The 19,433-nt window shown below is 42.2% G+C and overlaps 2 protein-coding genes across 4 annotated transcripts in view; one reads left to right on the plus strand and one right to left on the minus strand.

The window, feature by feature from the left end:
- The window catches only part of COL4A6 (collagen type IV alpha 6 chain), a 122,335-nt gene extending 111,616 nt beyond the window's left edge, over positions 1–10,719 (minus strand). Inside the window, exons 1-3 of the mRNA XM_062640162.1 lie at positions 10,558–10,719; positions 10,397–10,471; positions 10,259–10,310 (exon numbers count right to left, since the gene is read on the minus strand). Coding sequence (XP_062496146.1) covers positions 10,259–10,310; positions 10,397–10,410 — 66 coding nt within the window. The 5' untranslated portion in view covers positions 10,411–10,471; positions 10,558–10,719. The remainder of the gene's footprint in view (positions 1–10,258; positions 10,311–10,396; positions 10,472–10,557) is intronic.
- Positions 10,720–10,901: 182 nt separating this feature from the next.
- COL4A5 (collagen type IV alpha 5 chain) overlaps positions 10,902–19,433 on the plus strand; it is a 78,020-nt gene continuing 69,488 nt past the window's right edge. The window contains exon 1 of one of the 3 annotated variants that reach the window (XM_062640165.1): positions 10,902–11,310. In XM_062640165.1, coding sequence (XP_062496149.1) covers positions 11,221–11,310 — 90 coding nt within the window. In that variant the 5' untranslated portion in view covers positions 10,902–11,220. The remainder of the gene's footprint in view (positions 11,311–19,433) is intronic. The other 2 variants (XR_009968813.1, XM_062640163.1) reach the window with 2 other exon arrangements.

Genomic DNA, 19,433 nt, shown 5'->3' on the forward strand with positions numbered 1-19,433 from the left:
CAGCAACAGAATTATGCCTCACACTTAACACAACACTCAGTGTTTGCTGTGTTGGAGGCGTAGAAGTTTGCTCCAAATTATACATTAAACTGAAAAAGGGGACATAACAGAGGCTTGCTGAGGAGCCATCAGTAAAAGCTGCCCTCCTTCCTTCCCTATATACACAGGCAGCCATACACAGGGCATAGGCACAACCTCCTGCCAGATAATGACAACAGCGAACAGGATTCCTGGCACATGCACTGCAGCCTCCTCTGTTCCCTCTACTACAATGGCTTGAAAGCAGAATTAAATACATATCTCTTTTCCTTGATAAATAGACAGAGCCCCCCAGGATCAGGATAAGCATGGTTATTTTACAGGTAGCTACAAACACGTTATGGAGCATTCAAAAAAGTTACATGAAGTCTTTCATCAAGCTATGTTGAGAACAGAAACTAGGATTGCTTATTCCTTATACCACAACCAACTCCTCATGGTTTATCTGCAAAATACTAGCTTCCTGCCCTAACCATAAAATACCTGCCAGAAGTCAGTGTCCCAGTACAGTTTCTTGCTATCATCAGACAGGAATTAGTAATTTCAAACTTACCAGAGACTGCAGTGGATATAAACTGAGCAAGCATGGTAAATTTGACAGCTCTGCCAAGTCACTGAATGATTGTAGTGGTTTCATCAGAGAATTCGGTGTCAAACAGAATTTGAATTACTTTCCCATGCAGTTTTATGATGAACCTATCTAATGGATAAGTTTTAGTTCTCTTCTGCAACTTTTTCCAGACACAAGTTGATACAAGTGTTAGGCTGATATACAGTGTGAAGTATCAGGCATAAGAGGTCACTGACATTCAATACATAAGGAAAATAAGGATTAGTCACGCCAGACATGAACTCTAATTCCAAAAGTATAATAGGTTCGAGGAGGCCCCGAATGACATACTATGTAAGGTGCAGGCTGAATTCTCACTGACCTCAGTCAAACACAATGGCATAGAGTACACCTGGCAGCAGAGTGAGTATATTTTAATTGCCTCTACCTTTCTTAATATCACATCTACAACAATTAAGGGTCTTACAATACACTTTTACCACCTCTTTGTAAGAGGGAAATTAAAAATACCCCAATATGCATTACTTGAAAATTAAAGAAAATAACTTTGTTCATAAAGATTAATCCTCCTGACTGTTCTTTGTTAAAACAAACCCATGCAGATAAAGAAGTGTTGTAAATCTGAGCTCTGTAAGCTGCTGTAAGGTTGCAGAAGGGCCCCTCTAAGCAAGCATGTCGTGGAGCTAGCCTGTACCTGTGTCTCACTGCACATTCCTCTGCCAAAGGAATGCGGGCCCGAAACCTGGTACCCCTCTGCCCTCCTATGAGTGAGCTCATCCCACTGGAATGAAGAGGAGGAAAATAACTTTCTCACTGGAATTTCCTTAATGGAAATTATAAGCACACATCTTGATGAAACGGATGTTGGGAATACTTTCCCTGGTTATTCTTACACACACAGAGCACTAATGTATGACAAACCACACAACATACAGCTACCTCAGCAAAATTAATGTTTGGTAAATTCAATGGTATCATAGAATCCAAACAAAATCTGTAACCAGTATCACTGCACAAAGATGACTGAGCTGACAGGCTTCTGTACAGGGTAAACTGTAAAACAATCACTCCAGATCAGAACAGTAGCTTAATAAACAGAACAAAACCCACCTCAAAATCTCCTTTTCCTGTTTCACAAGCTGAGAGGTAAGAAAGAAAGGGGGAACAGATCTGGACAGCTACAGCCAGCTACAGAACACTTCTGGTACCAGCAGCTCAGAATGAAAAGTTATTCAATTCCTATTACTGTGTTTCTAAATAAAAAGAAAAACTTAAGTTTGCTGACATCTGTCCAGTATCTATTGATCTATTGTTTAATGAATCACATTTATGTTTGGAAAATAAAGAAAAAACCCAACCCCAACCCAATCCCAAACCAACAAACACAAAACCCCACCACAAATCATTGTGATCACCATCACAATCCCAGCATCTTTCATTTGTCTGTTTGTTTTAATATAGCATTACTGCTATCCAAAACGCCTGGCAAACATTTTGGTGTGCAGTTTATAAAGTATCCTTGAATAGAGCTGAAAAGTTGTAGTAACACCGGAGATCTGATATAAACAGTAGTTAATTCTCCTCCACCACTCCACCTGTAACTGGGACTAACTAGCTGGGTTTTAATCCTTGCCACTCCTCTGTGAAACGTGCAGAACTTGGCTGGAGAGCATGAAGCTGAAAAATAAAACCCAACCAGATTCTTTGGAAGCTTCACAATACTGTGCTAACACATGGAAAAAAATTCACTTGAATGGAGAGCCTTTAAATAGCCATAAACATCTTTTTACAGTTTTTGTGTCTTGTTAGAGGTTCAAGCCTCCCAGATCTCCAAAAGCCGACTGTACAAGTCATTTCATTCACAGCAGAGCCTTAGGGCATGCAAAAGCACTACCAATTACGGTGCAACAGTTCAAAGCAGCAAAGCTATGTAATAGACCTGTGATCATTATGAAAAGTGGTATTTTGCATCTCCAGGCTCTAATGTCTGTTTCCATTCAGTGGCTAGAGCACAGAACCAGGAGCTGCAGTCCAGTCCTGCTGCTGACTTACCTAACTTACCTATGACTGGGGGCAAAGCCTTCTTCATGCATACAAGACAGTAATACTGGCATTTAGCCAGACACAAAATAATACAGTCAGGCATGGCTGAAGGACATCACAAATCACTCAGACGCAAGACTGAACACAACACAGTAGTGCAACCTATGTTTTTTAAAGTTAAAACTGCAACATATTACTTTGTATTTATGCAAAGGAGCAGAGTGAAATGCACACCCATGATAAATGAACCCTAGAAAAGGCATAAACCAGGCTGAACAGGCACGTTCACTTCAGGGGGCAACCTATCCTGCAACTCTCAGCAATCTGGAGGGTCTGCAAACGCATTTTAGCTTCAATGGCAAAATGTCACTGCCACATTAGAAGATGTTCTGACCCAGACCCTCACCGATATGGTCTCAGAAGAGCAGTCTCTGCAAAACCTCTGAGGTGATTTTCAGCTGATTACTTGAGGTACAGGAAGCTCTTTGCTCCCAAAATCTGCTGAGGGCTCTCAATGCTCCCACATGCTCCCGGGCAATCCATTCATATGGAAATTGTACCACTACAAGATATTAGGTCAAACCACAGTTTGGAGCTCACTCTAATTATCTAGTCAGATTTCAGTTTAATCCTAACAAGATTATAGATTCACAGAGATTAAGGTTATTAAAAGTACCACAGAGCAAACCATATAATCACTACCTTGAAGAGACCATCTAAAGTAGCCCGTTTATGGTCACCAACTCATTTAACTTTAAAACCTCTGTGGAGTATTTCCTGTACCTTCTTGTGGTAAAAGTAGGCTAAGGATCTAACATTTACTTTGGTGGCTAGAATACTTCACCTTTTTCCTAATTCACCTAATTCCTCATCTGTAGGAGGAGATTTCACAGGCAGCTTCCAGTTTAAGCCAAAACTACTTTATTAGGTTAAAAATGCACTACACCTCCTTTGTAAAAATGATCATATAAAGCTCACGACAGCGCTGCTAAAGGCTGTATTTCAGATGAAAACAGGTAAAAGAACCTTTGCTAAATAGCAAGCAGTGCGTTTGTGTCGCACCCATTACCCTAGTGAAGGCAAAAAGCATATGCATTCCAGGAGTACAACAGTACACTTTTGGCACCCAGAGTTTACTGCAGACCACCTCAGTCATGTCCACAAGACCAAGACTCATCACGCTTTAATCGTCTCCTGTAATAAAGAGTCAGCATGTCTATGTTCTATACCGTGCAATAGAGGACCTGCCTACCTCACCTTCCAGCTGAACCCACACTTCACACGTGCTGCAGTTCATGTAGGAGGTATTTACAAAGATATATTAATTTTACAGATAATGCTCCAACTTTTCAACCCCTTCTCAAACACTTTGATGATAGTTTGAAATCGCACAAGGAGGGCTGAGGCTGGAAGCTTAGAGGCTCCTTTAATGGAGAAGTCTGAAGACTACTATAAATTCTCAATTTTCCAAGCTTGCTTTTTGCCAAATGTTTTTGCTCCTGCAGGCTACGTTCCTCCCGTTCAGTTACACCCTGCTTTGTGGATAGGTTTAATCATCAAAGTACAATACCGTGATTCACCTTCCTATTGTTTTGATGTTTCCACTGTAGCAGTAGTAATAATTCCAAACTGCTTTCAAATATATGTATATTTCTACAGAGCAAATGATATCTGAACATTGCACAGCAAAGGCTTGACTGATATAAGGAGAACTATTATAACTTTCAAATAGTCCTGCTCCTCTTTGACAAAGTCAAGCAGTTATCCAATGTACCAATGAACCTATTTAACTTTGTTACAGTACTGAGACGTGTTTATATATGCAGTTCTGAAAAACTGACTTGCCAGCTTATGAATTCTAAGCAAACTTTACCTTAAAAGTATCAGAATAATAGATTCATTACTCCTTTTATAATGGTGTCATTTCTAAGGAAACTCCTTTTCAGAGTTAGGTATTATTTCATGTCCACAGAGAGATAGCCTTACTAGCTGTGAGGGCATGACCTTCATTAATAGAAGTTAACACCATCAGTGATTCAAACAAAAGGATAAAGAACATAGGGAGCTGATTTGAAGACTCTCTGATGCAATGGGAACAGGTAAATTATATGCAGCACTTTGTAAAAGCTGGGAAAAGACAAGGCACTGACTTTTCACTATTTAGATAGGAACTTTATTTCCAGTTTCACTGACATCAAATTTGTAGAGATTTTAAGAAGCATGGGGAACATTTATAAGTCCATTGCAAATTCAACTGCACTTTCATTTTCCTCTCCTCTGCTTTTCAGATCAAAACCAACCTCTCCTAACAGTGCTATAAATTGATTTATGCAGTTGGCTTTCAGCTTACTGTCTACATTTCATCCCAATCTTGAGAAAGTTGCAGATCTTTATGTCTCTGCCAGCCAAAATAAAAAAATACAAAAGATAAAAAAAAAGTTAATGTTGCTGTTGCCAGCTTGTTTCCAAGGTCTTTTCCCTTAAATATGACAAATACAAAAAACTGAAGGAAATATTACTTTCATTCATACAGAAGCCTTGACTTATTGCCTTCTTTACCTAGTTCTTGATTAGTCTAGATGATGCTTAGATTTTACCTGTGTTGTACATCACATTGAGGTCTTGCCAAAAGCTGGTGTCATGGATGGAAACGTTTGTTCCTGTTAGTAATGGGAAAACCAACGAATGTTATGTGCAACCCTCTGAAACAGATTTGTGCAACAGATTCCTAGGTAACAGGCATAGACATGTCCTCACTGCTGCTAAGAGCGAGGCATCAGAGAAAGCACTACAGGATTAACCACCAGGAGTCACACTGGCAGCCTCCCTAGACTATGAAGGCTCAAAGGAGAGCTAGAAAGGCAGATGAGCACGTTGGGGCAAGGGCTGGAGGCTGTACAAAATACAGCAGGTCCCAGCCAAATAGGTTAAAATAGACCAGGCTGTGAATAAGCCAAACTCAGAATATAGTACCTACTGACATCTCAGTGGACTGAAGCAAATCAACCCATATTGGTTCACAAGGTTCTCTCAATATTAAGGTAACTGAGTATGCAGAGACTATGCAAACAGGATGGTGCTGTTTAATGGCCCAATGAAGTTGACACAACCAAAGCTAATAGAAATCCTGCAGAAGAAACAAGAAGGGAAGCTAGCATAGACCATAAGGATCCCTGCTTTGTATCCGTTTGGGTAGGAGCAGAATCAGAGGGCCAGCAAAGTCACTTCTGACCAGCAAGAAGTGGCAAAAAATGTGGCAAAAGGCCAGAGAAGCAGCAGATCCATGGAACAGTTCCTCTGCATTTGTATTAATTCTGCCTCTTCACACCTCCTCAGACCTGAGGGAAGAGGAAGCCATTCTGAAAACATGACTTTATACACAAGTAGTAAAATTAATGTCAACACCTTTTCAAAAGCAGAAAGTTAAAACCAGCAACTGGAGACTCCAGCAACATGAATTCCATATAAATCACACCATCAGAGAAGGTGAAGTTGTATGGAAAAACCCAAGGCAGGCTAAACTGCAAGAAATCTATGCAAAAAAGCACAGGAACAAATTATTTACTTCCTCCAAATATTTCCAGATTTATTGCCTACACCTCCTCATTCCCTTTCTGCAAGGAACAGGTAATGAAAACTGCATGATCCCACTCTAAGTACTCTTTCTTCAGACATGTAAACTGAAAGAAGTATATCAAGCTCAGCTGGGTTTTATAGCCTTCTCAGGAGAGTGAGAGCCTTCTTGGGCGATAGGAATATTCTGAAGTAAGGAAATTAATTTTAATGAATTAATTTTAGATCATTATCCACAAAAACCCACTTAGGAAGGGGGCCAAGTGCATCAAGAATTCTGGCAGCAAGGAATTTTTCATCTGTTCCTACCATGATCATCTCAAAATATTACTACACAACTCTACAGTATGAGAATACCTTTGTTCCTTTTTTCCCCCAGAAAGAATACCTTAAAATTATTATGTTGGGGTACCAAAAGACAGTGGAATTTTGAGAGCTGCAACTCTGATTTTAAATATCCACACTTAAACAGCTACTTTTTCCCTCTGTCAGAGCTGTGGGCCAAATTTGTTCTTGGCTTAAGGCCACTGAAAACAATGAGCTTGGTTCAATTAAGCTGGTCCAGTATTTATTAAAAGACATCATGAAACATTTGTATCATAGATATAAAAAAAAAACAACCTCACACAGAAAACCTGGGATATATTAAGAGAAGTGAGAAATAAGATCACTTGGGTTAGCTTGTCATAAACTAGCAGAGCTTCAGTAACTCAAAATAGAGCTATAGAGCAAACTGCCAGAACTGGTATTGGCACTTAGTTTTTATTTGCCTTACTTGGATACTGCAGATGTTCTGCTGAACAATCACTAGAAAAGGAGGGTATCTCTAGTTAATCTGCACATTTCTTAGCAAAAGAAACCCCAGAAGATTTGGAAGACTTGCAATAGTACCTGATCTCCAGACTCATAAAAGTTAACTGCACTCTTACCTGCAAACTCAGCCATTCCAAGAGAACATGTCTGACAATAAACCCTCACACTAAGTCCTAACAGTAGTTCCTTAGGATTTCCGATCAAGACCAGCACATATTCCAGGTGTGCTCAACCAGCTCAATGGCAGAAAGGAAATAAATGAGGAGCTATCATCTGTGTGTCAGGTATACTCTAAAGTGGACACACAAAGACTGTTAGGACTATCATGCAGCTCAGCTGAGAGCCCTGTGAAGAGACGAGAATCTCAAATTTCATTGCAAGAGGCTGCCTAGATTTTGTGACCATTTTCATCCCAGGCTCCACCTCATGTTTATGAGAGAAACACCAGCAAAACTCTGATTATCCTTTTAAAAGTCCCTCTTCTAGAAAAGCCTCGGGGTGGGCAAACACCTGCCTCATCTAATCACTGTTCCCACATTTTGTCTTATTCCCCCCCAGCTCTGGACCAACTTTTGTCTTACAGGGTAATGAAAGTCAAGAAGATAGTACTACATTTGGTGGTTTACTCTTGCTCTTCATCTTGTACTGATACTCCTGGTTCACTACTAATGCAAATTACTGATAATAAAAGATTGCAAACGTGAATGAACCACAGCTTCTGGAATGACTGCAGAAAGATGTTAGGGGAAAGTCTTAGGTCACTCCCAGCAACCAGTCTACAAAAGAGGTAACAACCTGCAAAGCAGACCCATCTGTAACAGCAAGTCATCCATATTTTCAACATTTGGCTCAGGAAAAGAGATTACATTACAAGACTAACTTAGTGCTGCCATTCAAAATAGATCATTATTTATCTCCAGGAAAAATAAGCAAAAGCTGAAAAATTAATTCCAATACACTTGAAAATACTGTTCTTAGAGAGGGAGAGATGACTACACCTTGCAACTGAGACCCCTGAGTCAAAGCCATCTTTGATACAACTTCATTCAAGATGCTGGCCTAACGTGCCAGCCACTGCCTGTTAGTCATGTCCATAGTAACATTCCTGAAGAACCCTCAGCAACTTGGTAAAATATTTTAGAATGTTGCTTTTACAACATTTAAAGTATTGAAATGAGATTACTTGAAAGAAAGAGATGAGCAAAGTCACAAATCACATCATCCTCAGCAACAACTGCTTTGATAGTCGACTGTCTCTGTGAACAGTCTTCTAGAAGTTATTTTAACCTAAAGTTTTAACCTCATTTTATTAACATCATACTTCACTGTGCTCAGTCACTTCACATTATCTAGCAGAGGACTACTAAAAATTGGTTGAGAGATCCTGCTTTTCCTACAGAAGCTCTCCTCACTACAATCACCACTACTTACTCTAAACAGCTCACTTCAATGCAGGAAGGTCTTATGGGCATTTTTAATTCAGTGATTTACCTACTATTACTGTATCTGAAATTGTTAAAAACATACTTGTACATCTTTCCTGTTGAGCATGTTTAAGAGCATTCTTAATAAGAATAATTAAACGCATTAACTGCTTAGACATCTAAAGCACTAAAAGTATTTTAAGGACCTATTTCTGATTCTTTTCCATACTTTTAGAATGATTGCACAAAGATTTTGCTTGTTTTCTAAGCCTGAAGAAAACTGGCAGGAAGACTTAGAAATACCATGTTAGTATTTCTCTTTCTCATTGAAATAGATGTAAATTGACAAAGTCCCCTTAAGGGCAATGAAACAAGCCAAGGAACAAATATGAGTGCTGAAGAGATGTGCTTTCCAACAGGCATGCAGCAAAACTGGAGCAAACAGCTTAAATATGTGTCATTCATTACACCTGCATCCCTCAGGAATAATTACGCTGACATAGTGCATGAATTTATAAAAATGACAGCAAAATGTGACATATTTGTTTCCAAAAGCCTTGAAAACACTTGCTTTATAAAAGTAATTTCCCCAGAGCTTCCACTGGAGCGAGAAGACTTGGAAGAACAGCTCTTGGTTTCGCTGAAGAAAACTAAGCTTTTAATCTTTGAGAAGATTAGCACTTGTAACTACCACCTGATTGGGATGAGGAAATTCTACTGGTGCAATTGATTATAAAAAGAGCAAAGCAGAATCAAGCCTTCCGCATTTATGAACAGTAGAAACCCCTCTGATATTAAAGCCTTTTCAAAAGATTTCTCCTCAGTCACACAGGAAGAGTCTAAATCCTTAAAATTTTAATCAAGAGTAGCAAATGCAGTAGAGAAACACTGACTGACAAGAACCCACGTTTTAACTGGTTTTGTTAGAAGTTGAATTGAAATAAACATGCTTAAAAAATATTACACTACTTCCATTAATTCGTTATTGCATATGTGCTATAAAAGCCTAAACACAAAAATTATTGTACAATCTTAATTTACATCCCAATGTAACAAAGAGGGTTTTTTGAACTGCTGCCTGTACATCAGTTGGACACTTAATTTAGGGTACAGACTTTCCAAAGGACTCTTTCCTTCTCTACAGTTGAGTGGGCTAACAATTTCAGCATCCCAGTTGCAGAAAATCTATTACAACAGCAAAAAGAAAAGGAAATATTACGAACATTTAAAAAGCCTGTGATCCCTTACTAATCTGTTCAAACATTAATTAGGAACAGCAAGAGAAAATCTGTGTTTATGTCATAAAATTGTCAGAATGACAGATCATAAAGTCACTGCTTCTGTATGTCAGCTTGGAATTTAAACCACATTTACTAATTCACTAATCATGAACCTTCATACAACACTTAACAGCTTAATCCTTTAATTTCTCCCATCACTTTTACTTAGTTACGAGGTGTTGTAGGTTGGAACCCTTGCAAGTGAGGATCTGAAAGGTCAGCTTTTAACAGAAAGGCTTGAGACAAGGCTAAAGAAGAAGGCAAGGCAGTCAGTTCAGAGATACCGATCATTCGTTCAGAGTTAGGGAGGTGGTGCACTGAACGCGGGCGGACTTTGCAAAAACTGATCAAAGTCGAGCACACGGAAGGCACAAAGGAACTTCGGAGCAGAGGTGTACGGCAATTAAGAAAGCCCAAAGCACGTATTTCTGAGGGGGGTGGGAGGCGTCTGGTTTTCGGCCCAAGGATGCCGAAGCCACACACGTTTGACGAGGCACCGGGACCTGCACACTTACCGCGCTCACCAGCTCCGTGCCCAGACAGAGGAGCCCCAGCACCAGCAGCACCCTGTGGGGAGGCAAACGGACACAGTCACCCGGGGGCCGGGCCGGGCAGAGAAGGGAGGGGACCGCGGCTCCTTGGCACTCACTCACCCTGCGCGCCCCATGCTCCAGGCAGCGTTGCGGGGCCAGCGGACAGGTCGCAGCCCGGTTACCGGCTCCGCACCGCTGGAGGAAGAGGAGGGCCCGCCGCCGTCACTCGGGGGGGGCGGGCAGGCCCCCTGCGCGGCGCGGGCTGGGCACAGCGCGCTCACCTCAGCGCTGCGGCCGCTTCACCGGCTCCTTCCCCCGCCACGGCAGCGGACCTGTGGAGCGGCCGCGGTGCCCGGTCGGGGTCGGTCCCGGCTCGCTCCCCCTCAGGGCCCCGCCGCTGCCCGCCGTGTCGCAGCGTGCCCGGGCAGAAAGTTTGCGCTGTCTCCGCTCACCTGAGCGGGACGGGGCGGGACTGAGGCAGGCTGAGCACCCACCGCAGTCCTGCGCCCGAGGGTGCGAGCCGGCTCCACCAGCAGCTCTGCCGGCCCTAGCACACTTGAGGTGCTTCCGGTGGGGAAATAGCCCATGTCCAGCGGCTGCCCACCCGGTGGAGGGGCGGGGCGGGGAGAGGCGGGCGCTCGCCCGCCCTTCGAGCCGACAAAATCCCGGCGCCCAGGGGCAGGGTGACGGTCGTGGGGAGCTGTGGTCCTCTCAGAGTGGGGCGCCAGCACCCTCCGCTGCCGGCTGCGCTCCCGCCCGCCCCTGGTGCGGATGAATACTGTTGGCAAGTAGTCCCGGGAGGACTTGAGCCGGGAGGAGCGGGAGAGCGCGGCAGAGAGGCGGGTGCTGGTGTCGGGGCGGCCGGCGGGAGCCGCCTGAAGGGAGCCGCGCTGCCCCGCCTGGCTATGCCCGCGCCGCAGGGCCGGAGCTCCTGAGCGGGCAGGATGGAGCCTCGGTGGTGGAGCAGCAGCCTGGCTGCCGGCTGTCTGGTGCTGCTGCTGGGCTGCTGGGGACCGGAGGCGGCGGTGGCGGCGGTGAGTGTGAGGCGCTCTCCTTGTTTTCGGGCGCTCCCCGGCGGCGCTGTCCCTGCCGGGCGCGGCGGCGGTGCGGAGCTGAGCCTCGGGGGGAGCTTTTGATCCCCTTCAGCAGCTGAGGGTGGGCTCCCCGCCGGTCGCGCTGGGGTTGGAGGGGTTGCAGCGGGCCCGGTCTGTGACAGGAGCCGACGGGGCCGGGCCTCGCGGCAAGGTCTCTCCTGGCCGCCCTCAGGTGTCGGGGCCCGGTGGTTCTTGCTGCTGGCCTCGGCCCGGCTCCCCGCGGTACCCGCCTGTGCGCGGTGGGGGAAGCCCGGGCGAGCTTTGTGTGTGCTGGACCCACTGCTCCTCCGGGACAAAGGAGGAGGAAATTCTCCCGTCTTCTCCCCCATAGAAGAGCTGTCTTGGCAGCGAGCCTTCACCTGCATCTGCAGGTCACACTTGGACGCGGCAGGGAGCTGGAGGCTTGTGGGCATGGTTTGCCAGAGGACTACGCCTCAGACTGTGACTTGGTTTTGCTTAGGGTTGTATTTCTCCTTCCTTAAAACCCAAGTTGGGATGCTAGGGGAGATGGCAGATGTGTGCGCTGCTGCAGAGGGTGCATGGTAGGTTTTCTGCCTTTGGGAGAGGGATGCTATCTATCCCAGTTGTTCTGGAGTGCCTGGGCCTTGAAACTGAGAAGGAGGGAGAGGTGATAGGTAGCTTCCCCTTTCCAGGTACTTGACCAAGTTCTTCAGCTGTTAACTAGTGGTTAAATTAACTGAAAGGCACATAACTTTAGCATGGGTTAATTTCAGACTTTTACAACCCCCTCCTCTGGCTGTTAACTTTTTAAGAGGGTAAAAGAATCCTGATCTCTGTTGTTAGGATTACGCTGTGCTTGAAAAATCCTATGTTATAGTATGTGTAGAATACTTTTCTGCTACTCTCCCTTGCAATTTTGTTGCTAGAGCTGACAAAATCTTACTTGCCTTGAACTTTCCTTTGAAGCTGATTCCTTTACAGTGAAACTTTGTGGACCTTTCATCTGCTAGTCCAAAAGCAAAGACTAGCTATAATATACTGCCTTCCTCTTCTACTGCTCCTTCTTACCATGCCCAGGTGTGTACCCAAGTGTAAGTGATACTAGTGTGCCCCTGGTACTTGGTGATTTGGAGAGCTGCTTTGTCTCCACATGGTCTGTGATACTTGTTCTGCTGCTCTGAGTACCACCTCACCCCATGCCGTCTGCTGCGACTTTCACCTCCGAAGAAGGATCTGGTCAATCCCACCTAGAGGGCTTTGCTGTTTTAGCAGGCGAGGGTTTAAGATGGGGAGGTCTGTGTGTGTAGCCCTTTGCTTTTTTCAGGAAAGTGCCTCAGCAGAGTTTTGCACATTGATTGATGGGAATCTGCAAGGTCTGGGGACTGGGCTGGGCTGATGCTGGAGGCAGTCCTCTGCCTCAGGAGAAATGAAGGAAGGAGAAAAGACAATGGTGGAGTTCCTGGTTCTTAACACCACCTGTGCTATACAGCCTCTGTTTTGGGATGAGTCCCTTGAGGGTTTACTAACCCACAGAGAGGTAAGATTAACTGAAGACCCAGTGCTTAGTGGGGGTGGGGAAAGAGTGACACTGCCTTTCCAACCTATGTAAATCCCCCTGACATTGTAATGGTTTCTCAATGCTTTGGTGTTCTGATGTCCTTGAATCCCCTGTGATGATAACAGTGGGTAATGATGTTCTTTATCAATGAGGATCACTGTTTTTCTCCATGTCAGAAAGGGATGAATTAGAACTGTGGCAGAATACTTGATACACACTGTCTGTGGCTTACTAAAAAAAAATAAATTGCCAAAGCTTCGTATTCCAGTAAGCATGAATTTCATTGTTCTGATTTTATTGCTGGATTTTCATAGCCAATAACCTGAACTTGGTGAGTAGTATGTGGATCATGCTACATGCTGTAGTGCAGACTTCACACAGAGTGAAGTGTGTAGCTACTGATGAACAGAATAATAGCAGCTGGCAGTTTGAGAATCATCTTTAGAGTGGGAAAATGAATGAGGTGGAAGATGTTGTCACTCTTATAGAAAAGTGATTGCAAATAGTGACTGGGAAGCCTCTTTAATTAAAGAACATAGATTTGGTTCTTGAATTGTGCTGAGCTTAGTGACCGACTATTGGTTTATATTGAATAAACTCGCCCTCATAGTTAAGGCCTAGGTTTTTAGAGTGTAAATAGACTTTGTCAGCCCAAAAGTTATTAAAAGTGAAGTCACTTCTGCAGTGTCTTCTTTCTGTGCCTTCTGTTATAACTCCAGTTTGACTGGAAGCATGGGGGTAAAAGCAGCTGATCAAATATGGAAAGGAAGGCTGGCAAGATGGGTGTCGTTTGTGTTTAAGAACATAATGTAGTATTCGTAAAAGTTCTCTAGGTTTAGTTCAGATTTCCTTTCCTTTCAGAGGTTACATGCTATCGTGCCAGTAATTGCAGTGTACTTGATTGATACGGCTGACTTGTAAATGGCAGTCATGCATGTTTCTCTTGCTTGTCCTATTTTTTTCATGGTATTGGTGGTTGTTTCCCATTTCATAACTGACTGTGACTTTCTAGTTACGAAAGCTAGGTCTGTAAAAGCAGAAAGAATTGGATGCTTGCTTTAAGGATTCAAAAAGTATTTCCTCCTGAAATTCTGTGGATGTGTCTTGATTAGTCATGCACAAGATGCTCTCTGTTGCATAACATAAAGGCTCTAGCCCTCCTGCTTGCAACTTGTGTTTTGCTTTTGAACTTTCGTGGCTCTTGGTTAAAGATATATAATAAAAGTTGTATATCAAGGTGTGTTCTGGCACATACTAAAATACAAACAAATCAAAGGAATCCTGAATGAAACCCAGTGTAAGCCATTTGGACCACAAGAGGATCTTTTGTGTCTATGTGCACAAAATCTTTATGGGTCTTATTCAGTTATTCCACATGATGGAAACAGACTGATGGTTTAGTGAAAACTCCTAGGTTGCAAGTAAATGAATCTACTCATTGAAAGCAATTTTCTTAGCTACCAATTTTTTGTCAAGTAGACAGGGAAATTTTCCTAGGACAAAGTGTTACCTTAACAATAAATGTAGATTTGCATAAGAATGTTTTTCTACAATGAATAAGTAATAATGCAGTTAGTTGCTGTTGGTTTTACTAGAATAAGTAGACTTTTCTAGATAACAAATCAGTAAGAACACCCCAAGAAATGTAATATGCACGTTCTCTCTGGGGCAAAGTGCAGTAATGTGGCTGTTCTGCCCCTTCAGTAAAGATGCATTGTGCATTTTTACCTTTCATTTGCTTAGATTAAAATGCTTCCTTCTCTAATCACATTGATTTGTGTAAACTCTCCACTGATATCACCACATAATAAGATACCTAGATAACTCACACATTCTAGGAACAGTATTACGCAAGCATGCTGAATGGAAAGCAGCTTCTGCTGCTAATGATATTTCCAGACAGATTGCTTTGAATGAAGACACTTTGCTTATCTGTTCCAGAAGGCTGTATGGACGCAGTGTGTTTAAAACTACTGGGGTGCTTTTAAGTTCTTGCTACATGCAGTGTTTGCCTATCTGGTGCTGACAGCACTTTTCTGTACTGTAAACCGTCTCTCCTCAAGAGTACCTAAAACAAAGCTTGTTCAAAAGGTATAGTGCTGGTACAGATTTAAGGATCCTTCAGCAGCATTGTCTACCCTTCTGTGAAAGCAATGCAGTTAAACCTCATTAGCTATCACTGATAAAGTGCAGCTTCTGAAAAAGGAAATGTACCAAGCATCCTGGTTGTTTAATTGCAAAGTCTGTGGTATGTGGAGGAAAAGCTTCAATGTAATGTGAAATTATCAACAGAATAAATGTAGCTGAGCTAAAGAGGGATGGGTACTGTTGTAACCAGAATTTTAATGCTTATTTACCAAAAACATGCTTTGCCATTGTCTCAAGTCTTTCCTGCAGAGCTTGAGTCTTTTTGGAGAACTTGTGAGGAGATGCAAGAAGCAAAAAAACTGGGGGATATGATCTGCATTTTAGGAAGGATACATATTGTGCAATTAGATAATTGCTAAAGTATATTGTAAATTTAGCAATTCAGGTTAAACATGTCAATGCTTTAGTCTCTCTCCCTCAAAAAGAAATTGTACTTAAACTGTAATGTATTAATAGACGTATCTTTAGTCTGCTTGGAAAAGACTTTGGTGTTGTGCGAGTCTTCTTTTAGGAAACTCTTTCTCTGTTGCGATGACTGGGGTGGGGAGCTGGACTGAATAGCCTCCCAAGTCTCCTTCCAGCCTGTATTATCCTGTGACTCTACAATTATGTGAGAGTACAGTTGTGCTCCCAAGTGTAAGGCAATTTACATATCCTGTAGTCAAAAATTAATTATGTAGTCATAACTGTGTAATAAAATTGTGAGTTGGAAGGTTTGTATTTACTTAAATGCTCCTTTTTAGTTCCAGCTATTCAAGAAGTTGTCTCTTAAGCTGTCAGCACAGCAGCATTCAAAATTCCAGTTTTGTGTTTTATGGAGGGTGTCCTATACAATGTATTTTATGTGTATTATTCTGTCAAAATGTAAACCCAGCAAAATAAAGTGTAATGGCAATACTGACAAAAAATGACAATTTCAACCTGGAATGTGTGATTTAGGAGTCGGAAAGAGAGGAACTCTCAAGCTCAGGATTTCAGCTGTCTTAGAGGTGACAGCCTTCAAGGCTCTTCATTATTGCAGCTCTGCTGCTGGATTTCTCTCTTTTGTCTCCTTCTCTGATTCGGACGGGAAGGAAAATAGTTTAGTCTCATCTGTACTTGTTTCTTTTACCTAATCTCTACAGAGAATTAAAATGTCAGAGTTGAATTTCAATCTCTTCTCTCTCCTGGCACTGTAACAGGCATCTATATGCAATGCACTTAAACTAGAACCTGAAGTGAAGTAGCTGCTGTCTACAAAGTTAATCTTTTTTTGAGGCATATAGCTAGACTTGCAAAACTGTCTTACTGTAGCCTAATATGACCCCACTGTACGCTTGATAAGCTTTGCCACTGCAGCTCTGCTGAAACCTCGTCTTTCCCGTCTCTTAACTTTCCCTGAGATAAGCAAAGCTCTATTCCCTTCTCTGGCTGAAAACAGGCCAGTGGCTGTCTCTGTCAGGGCTTTCTGCTAAAATATATCAAATGTGTTGGAAAGTATGTTTATTCTAGGACTGACTTCAGTTGTTACCAAGGTGAATCTTAGTTTTAGACCACAACATTAATTTGGAGAAAGGCATATCTGTTCTTATAGTAGGAGTCTTCTACTTTTCTGTCTTAGTCTGGAAAGATGTCACTTATGCTTCTTAATTTGTATGCTAGTATAAACAGTGTGATGCAAAAAATGGTGGCTTGGAATCCAGGACTACTTAAAAGACCAGTGCCAGATGCGTTTTTTCATTCAACTGTGGACTTACAGGCATTCCTATTGTAATAACCATCTATTGCTAAGCAAAGTAACTTATATTAAACACTTTGTGGAAGTATTTCTCATCTCCATGTGAAAAAAAAGTTCCGTCTATATATATCACCTCTATCCTAAACGCTTTGCTGTTTTCCTGGTAGTCTCACTCTTTTTGCCCTATTTTTAATCATGCTAGGGAAAATAAGTATGTTCATTCTGATTATATATATTGGACTTCTTGTTATTTCAGCAGTAGTACTATGAAAAATGTCAAAAGTTTACAGTGTATCAGAATAGCTGATAATATCTTGACAAGTCATGAAAAAGAGACTATCTAGTATCAGTCTGTGTCTGCTAAACACAGCACTGATTCTTCAGAAGCAAACCTTCCTCTTTATATACTGAAACCCTGCAGGCATCTGAGAGAAGAGGAAAATGACCACCCTGGGCAATGAACTGCACTCTTTCTACACCTTGACTTAAAGTAGCAATTGTTTAAACCCACATTTAAATGGCTTTAAAGCAATGAAAACTAGCATGACCTCCAGGCAAGGCTAAACAAGGCTTCAGCTCCTGAAAGTTTGATTTCTTGACAAGAAATGCCACTGTACAACAATGTTTGGGTGAAGGAGCTTATGAACGCAGTTAAAAACCTTTTAAAAATAATCCTTTCTAAAGGGCTGTGATTTTTCTGAGTTAACTTACTTTGAACCAACCTGTTACATAGAATGACAGCAGAAGCCATTGCTTCTGAAAGGCTAAGTAACTTCTAGCTGCCATTCAGACCATGAATTGGCTTAATCAGAGAAAATATTTATTCTGAATTAGTTTAAGAAAACTTCTATTTTGAGCCTTAAAGGGCAAAGGTATTCAGAAGGGAAAGGAAGCTTCTTCACTGGACTGAAAGATTAGAACTGTATCTCTCTTCATCCAGACACTGTGGGAAAGGGCTTTAATCTGATGGAGGGAAGATTTAGATTAGACATTAGGAAGAAGCTCTTCCCTGTGAGGGTGCTGAGGCGCTGGCACAGGGTGCCCAGAGAAGCTGTGGCTGCCCCATCCCTGGCAGTGTTCAAGGCCAGGCTGGATAGGGCTTGGAGCAACCTGTTCTAGTGGAAGGTGTCCCTGTCTATGGATGAGCTTTGAGGTCCCTTCCAACCCAAACCATTCCATGGTTCTGTGCAAAACCTGGAGGTTTCTGCAAAACCACTTTTTTTCTTTTTAATTATTAAATCACTAAATATTTAAAATGACAAGGAGAAAATCTATGGAGTATGCACAGTTGCAAGGCTCAAGTGTGTGTTTGTTTTGATAGCAACTTCCAGTATTCATCTGACTGTTATGAGGGGAAGTAGTGCCGTGCAGATTTCTAGAAACCTGTGCCCAGAGCCTGCCCAGGCAACTGGTGAGAACATCCATCCAAAAGCTCATGTTTGTGTGGGTGGGTTTTTTGTGGTTTTGACTTAAGGGAAAATGTATACCTGGTGTCCTTTAGTTTCTATCCAGAATGCCCGTGGAAGCTTCTTGGCAATCGAATCGGTGAGGCTCCTCCACACATGTGTGCACATGCACAAAAATCTTGAAAGTGTTTTGTCTGTTTTAAATGCTTTCAACCTCTAAAAGCAATAGTAGTAACAAAGTGTTAAAACGTCTCTGACTACAGTATGAATTTTTGTATCCTAAGTGAACCTAGAAAATTCCTGAACTTCAGGCTTGAATGAGGAAATGCTTGTTGGCAGGTCTAGTCATGCTCAGAAAATGTGTATTTTTAGAATAAGTGAGAACAATCAAACAGGTCTCTTTAAATAAACCTTCAGTTACTAATACACTACAGAAGTAATTGTGCAGGAACAGCACAGCCAGTCATGGCAGCAATGGAGTTACTATTACTCTTTCTTCTTTGTAAACAGCCAAATGTGTTTAACATCAAAAGATGATGGATCACTGAATGTGTTGTCATTATAATCTTGTTTGTCACCCTTTTCTCTTCATGGCACATAATTTTGGTAGAAGATCATTTAAAATAGTAAGGAATCCCCTCAGCTTTTTGGTGGTGGTCAGGATTGTACCTGAGTCAAACTCTGAAGTTACCAAACACTGATGAAATAAACATGAAATGAAGTATTTCATGAAATGAACACTGTATCATCTCCACTTGCTAAAAGGGTTCAGAGGACAAATAGAGAAGGTGGATGTTTAAAGTGTGAAGGTGAATTCCTGAATGCTCATCCTTACAAACTGGTAATGAAGTCTGGAGAAAATATTCTTCAGTCATGCAAGGTTTTGCTGCACTTGGAAGAGTAGTTTTCATGGGTTGTCATAAATATGCTGTCTAAGAAGCTTCAGTTATCTCAAAACACTGCATCATGTCGTCTCCTGGAAGAAAACTCCTGTCCAAACCAGTGTGTGTATTCAAAATGCTGTAATCTTTGGACAAATTTCTCAAGCTTTTTTGGCTTTCTGCTTCAGGCTGAGTGTTTTATTTCATGTTTCATACTGTGATAACAGATACTGAACAAATGTTTGGCATACTTGATATCTGAAATGTGAGCTATAGTTGTACTTTGGCAGTTCTTTTGGTACTGATTCTGTATTCCAGAGGCAAAAACTGTATTGGGTTTGCATGGGAAGTTTTTGATAGCAGGGAGGCTGCAGGGGTGGCTTCTGTGAGAA

Source organism: Pezoporus occidentalis, unplaced genomic scaffold (assembly GCF_034315485.1).
Source record: "Pezoporus occidentalis ecotype Australia unplaced genomic scaffold, CSIRO_AGI_Poc_V1 ctg63, whole genome shotgun sequence".
NCBI lineage: Eukaryota > Metazoa > Chordata > Aves > Psittaciformes > Psittacidae > Pezoporus > Pezoporus occidentalis.